This window comes from Sinocyclocheilus rhinocerous, unplaced genomic scaffold, assembly GCF_001515625.1.
Source record: "Sinocyclocheilus rhinocerous isolate Xijiao unplaced genomic scaffold, SAMN03320098_v1.1 scaffold449, whole genome shotgun sequence".
NCBI lineage: Eukaryota > Metazoa > Chordata > Actinopteri > Cypriniformes > Cyprinidae > Sinocyclocheilus > Sinocyclocheilus rhinocerous.
This window is the reverse complement of record NW_015652285.1, coordinates 1,766,583-1,771,708: the sequence shown is the minus strand read 5'-3', so window position 1 is coordinate 1,771,708 and position 5,126 is coordinate 1,766,583. Positions and strand designations below refer to the sequence as shown.

General features: G+C 38.3%; 1 protein-coding gene across 1 annotated transcript in view; it reads left to right on the top strand.

Moving 5' to 3' along the window:
• Positions 1-591: 591 nt before the first annotated feature.
• Positions 592-5,126, top strand: part of LOC107714360 (zinc finger protein 385B-like) — a 120,013-nt gene continuing 115,478 nt past the window's right edge. Inside the window, exons 1-2 of the mRNA XM_016520181.1 lie at positions 592-596; positions 676-812. Of these exons, the coding sequence (XP_016375667.1) occupies positions 592-596; positions 676-812 (142 nt within the window). The remainder of the gene's footprint in view (positions 597-675; positions 813-5,126) is intronic.

Below are 5,126 nucleotides of genomic sequence, written 5' to 3'. Positions count from 1 at the left end.
CACACACATATTTATATATATATATATATATATATATATAGATAGATAGATAGATGCATTTGAAAAATAGTTGAGTTGGACATCATGGTGTACATCAAATTTCAAAATCATAATATTTGTTGCATTGCCTATCATTTATGTTAATCTAGAATCATTGCATTAAAGTGATTTTACTGTAAATTATGTTTGTACTGAAATTATAAAAATACTCGATAATAATAATAAAACTCAGTAATATGACTCAGTAATATGTCCAGACACAATATAGTACTGCGAATCATCCAGCCCAGGAAGCCTCCAGCCGTGGCATTAGTGCAGACTGGGTAGATATGCAGTTTTTGCAGTTTTCAGATTAAAGAGATCACCGTTTCCCAGAGCGCATCACTCCCCTTTTGCAGCTATCCATTACGCGGCCATTCAGTTGTAGTGCTTGAGAGGTCGTGAGGGAGGTTTTATGCAATTTATTCAGTCTTACAGACCCCCAGACACACAATAGCGGTTTTGGCATCTGCTGCCACTGACAGGAATAAGCTCATCGTTGTTGCTTGTTTTCACGACTGTTTTCATGTTGGTTGTGTAAGAACCGTGGGTATGAGGTATGCGAGTCGGGTCTCTTACCAAAGGCAACAGATGGGCACAGGAGGTCAGTCCATAGCTCTGTGCCCGTTCCACAAGTTGGGAAGCTTGGCTTGAGCGTGTGGAAGGAAAGTCTTACCTCAAGAGGGTCAAACAGTTGAATAATGGAGAGCTGCCCACAGCGAGTGTCCGCTCGGCTCCCGCTCCTCTGCACTCTCTCAGCAGCAGCAGTCAAGGTAAGACCTCCGTAACCCAGAGTGAGAATCATGCGATGCTTTGAAATGGCATGCTTTTTTTGTGCAGTCACTTGCAATCTTTTATTTTTATTTCACTCCCCCCACCTACAATCCCTGCCGGTACGAGACCCGAATCCGCAACCTTTGGGTTACGAGTCCGACTCTCTAACCATTAGGCCACGACTTCCCCCAATGTCATTTGCAATCACCACCTGCACTCTCCGCTACCTGCGATGTCACTTGCAATCGACAAAAATGGTGCGTGTTGCCAATGGAGACGAGACGCTGTAGTGGTTAAATGATTAAAACTAATTTAGTACCATAACGTACAGGGTCCTGCAAGTCATGTGTAGGAGAAAAAGACAAGACCCGCAAATCCGTGGCCACAGGACAGCAGAGTATGAACATGATGAGCAAAGTCTCTCGTTAAGCGCTTTCCTCCCGTAGAAAACCATAAACACTTAATAGGGCGTAATGTACTAAGATCAGATCAAATTCGATATACAGGTTATTAATATAATGTTTATGTATATGTAAATAGTGTTTTACTTCCATACCACAAAACGCGGCAATGTGGCATAACTAACTAAGATGATAAAGATCAAATTCAGTATTAGTATTATTGTTGACGCATACTAAATACAGGCAAGCAGATATGAAATGCATTAAGAAAGTGATATCAAAAGGAACAAATCCATACAGGCAAGCAGACGAGCTCAGAACGCAATGCGTTAAATTGCACGTTGTGTTCATATATTAGTCATCTGTTTGCCTTGTAGTACATAATAGTAATAAACTCTGTCAAATTTTGAATCTTTTAATAGCACTATCTTAATACATTTAAGCCTGTACAGTATGTGGAAATAATGTGGGTTTTTTTTACCTTAAACCGCATAAACACATTTCATTACACCAAATAGACAAAATAATCTTTTTAGCAACATCATATGACCCCTTTAAGTGTTTATGGCTTTCTACAGGAGGAAAACGCTTAACGAGAGACTTTGCGCATTGTGTTCATATTCTGCTGTTCTGTGGCCACGGATTTGTGGGTTTTGTCTTTTTCTTCTACACGTGACTTGCAGGAGCCTGTACGTTATGGTACTAAATTAGTTTTAATTGTTTAACCACTGCAGCGTCTCGTCTCCATTGGCAACACGCACCATTTTTGTCGATTGCAAGTGACGCCGCAGGTAGCGGAGAGTACAGGTGGCGATTGCAAGTGACATTGTAATTTTGTTTCTTTTTTCTTGTCTTCACCACCTGGCTACTGTTGTAAAATGTTGAGAGATTCAATGTAAATAAATAAACAAATAAAATAAAATAAAACTAAAAAAAGATTGCAAGTGACGTCACTTGCGGAAGCGCAGGTGTCTGAGAGTGCAAGTGCATGTCTGCAGCCAGACCCTTCTTGCAACCATAGTTGGCTAACGAACGATGCTTTTGGGAAACACACCCCTGAATGATTTGTTCTTGAGTTTGGATTTCAAATTTGAACTCACTGACTAAATTATCTGGTCACAGAGGTTAGAGTAACTGCTCACTGAATTTATCAGTGTATAACGACTATGTTTTGGCCTGTTTATCACAAAAAACTATTGTTGTGATTTCAGTGGAACATTTATGATGTCTTTTTTGTAATTTTGCAGCCTCACTCCTCATTACTTTCACTGTAGTGAAAACAGTGGCCAGCAGGCCAGGGTACCATTTTTATTTTACGAAAGATAAAGTCCATACAGGTTTGGAACAACAATAAATGATAGTGACAACCTTTCATTTCTGAGTAAACTATTCCTTCTTTTTTTTTCCTTCAAATGCAAGCAACCATATTAGGTGCCTTCCTTAGGCCACAAGGGTCTCTTTTTTTGTGGGTCTCAAACCCACAACCTTCCAGTTTCTGATCGTAAACCTTTGACACTACAGAGACTACTCACACCACAACAAGAAGCTTTGATAAGAGTTTGGTGAGTGTGCATGAAATCCATTGTCAGATTTTTTTTTTTTTTTAATTAAGAGGCTATATTTGCCCCCTGGAGCTGATTGATATTCAGTGTCATATATTTTTTGTCATATTTTCATATAAAAACACAGTTTATCTGTTTATGTCAGATACTTTAAATTGAATCATTAATAGAATAATTGAATCACTTTTACTAAAATACATTCTAAATCTGAACAATTGTGAATGTTACCTACAAAAATGGTCATATTCAAATATATTTCATGTAGACAATACCTGTAAATAATACACAAGATATAATACAAATACTGCTATACTAGAATACTTGTTTTATATTATATTTTAGATAAATTTTCTTTAGGGATGAAGTCTTACATTCATTGGGGAATTTTGTCACCTTTCTGTAGCATTTTTGCCATGAGCCCTGGTTAATTTCTGACCCTGGATATAGCAGAACCAGGCTTGTGCATCATCTTTGTAACCTCTTGGGTGTCTGACAAATAATGGACATTTTTTTTCCTGAAGTATGCTTCTCACTTGGGCCTTCAAGGATAATGTGCCTCTTTAACAGGCCTGTGGTTGTGCTGGCATGTTTTACTGGTGCGAATGGCAGCACCTGCACTTGACCAGTAAGTGACAATTTATCAGTGTGTTCACAGTCTGGTTGGTGGGTGTAACAAAGCTATTTGCACTGTTGAGACTAAAGATGAACCTGTATTAATGGCTCATTCAGTTTATGAGTAGGATCCACATGCATGCCAGGTTACCCGTATATTTAAACACACACGCTCTTGTTTTGTATGTTACCTGGGAAACTGTTTGGGTTGCACTGGTGCAAGATGGGCAAAGGAACTGTGAGAACTTGGTACTGGACTGGCAGACGAGACTGTGGCTGCCAGCGTAGTGTCAAAGCGGTGGTGACCAAACTTTCATTAGATTGGTGGAAAAGTAGCATACAGGCTACAGACATTAGACAGACTGTGTTGGAGTCCATGGGAAAACTTTTGCCTCTTTTGAAGGGGCAGCCAGAGCAAAATGGAATTTATTATCCAGTTTGAAGAGCTTATTGCACTTTTTGAAGGTCTACTGTGTCAGAGTGAATTTCAGGACTGTATGAATGCTGGTAAAATAATCTGGGTGCTTTCCCTTATGAAGAGAATAGATATGATTATTTCCCACCATGAAGTAACTCTACTATTAAACGCAAAAGTTGTCATCATTTTTGAGAGTTTGACAGTTTGGGGAGTGAAAACATCTTTTAAATTCCCTAAATTATCATTCTGTTTGTCTACAGAATTGTTCATTCTTGTAATTGTGATGGTTGCAGCTGTAAACTAGAAACATGAATGTTGGTTTGATGTTAGCTATACATTTGTCGCAAGATATTAGAGGTCCGGTAGGGGTGGAAATCTGGCCATATGGTATTATATTGACATCTGCGTCACAATGTGAAGTTCTTGTGATTGTTTATATCTGTATTATGTCTTATATTATGAACTACCAATCAAAAGTTTGGAAATTATTTTAATTCTATTATTGAACAAGGATGCATTAAATAGATTAAAAGTGGCAGTAAAGATATGTGTAATGTTACAAAAGATTTCTATTTTAAATAAATGCTGTTCTTATGAACTTTCTATTAATCATAGAATCCTGAAAATGTTTTTACAAATGTGTAAATGTCAAGACACATCTCTGTTTCTGTTAATTTTTTATTTTTTTCTATCAACTTGGACAGCTCACAGTATCCAAAATAATGACGTAATTGAATTTGCAAGTAGTTGTTCAGTTCAGTTCTGTACAGACTGTGCAAATTGAATATGCAGTTGTCACTACCTGAATTTTTCCGTAGTGAATTTGGTTATGAAATGCAGTTTCCACTCCTGTAAATAACCAAACTCAGTGTGAACAGAACAGGATTAAGCACTCGGTAGGTGTGTGACAAGCAAATTCACTTTTTCATGTATAACGTGATGTAAGTGAATATTTTGTAAATGTGTCAAGTTTTCCACGTGTTTGTCAGCTTATACGTTTGGCTGGTGTTATGTACGTCAGCCCACATGTACGTGTCGATGTGAGAATGTGAGATGTTTCATCTGCCCCACACAGCTGCTGCTCCTGCAGGGATGTCTGGGAGGGAAAGCTCACGTGTTTTCATTTTTCTCTCTCTGTGGGAGTATCTCTGGTGCTCCATGGAGCTTCAGTAAACGGCAATAAGAGCTGCAGGGGCTGGTGCATTTGAGCAGTCATCTGTAAACTCCTCAACTGTCATTTAAAAGAATAGGTTAGCTAGAGCCAAAGAAACTCAATATTTTCACATTCACACAATATATATATATATGTATATGTGTGTA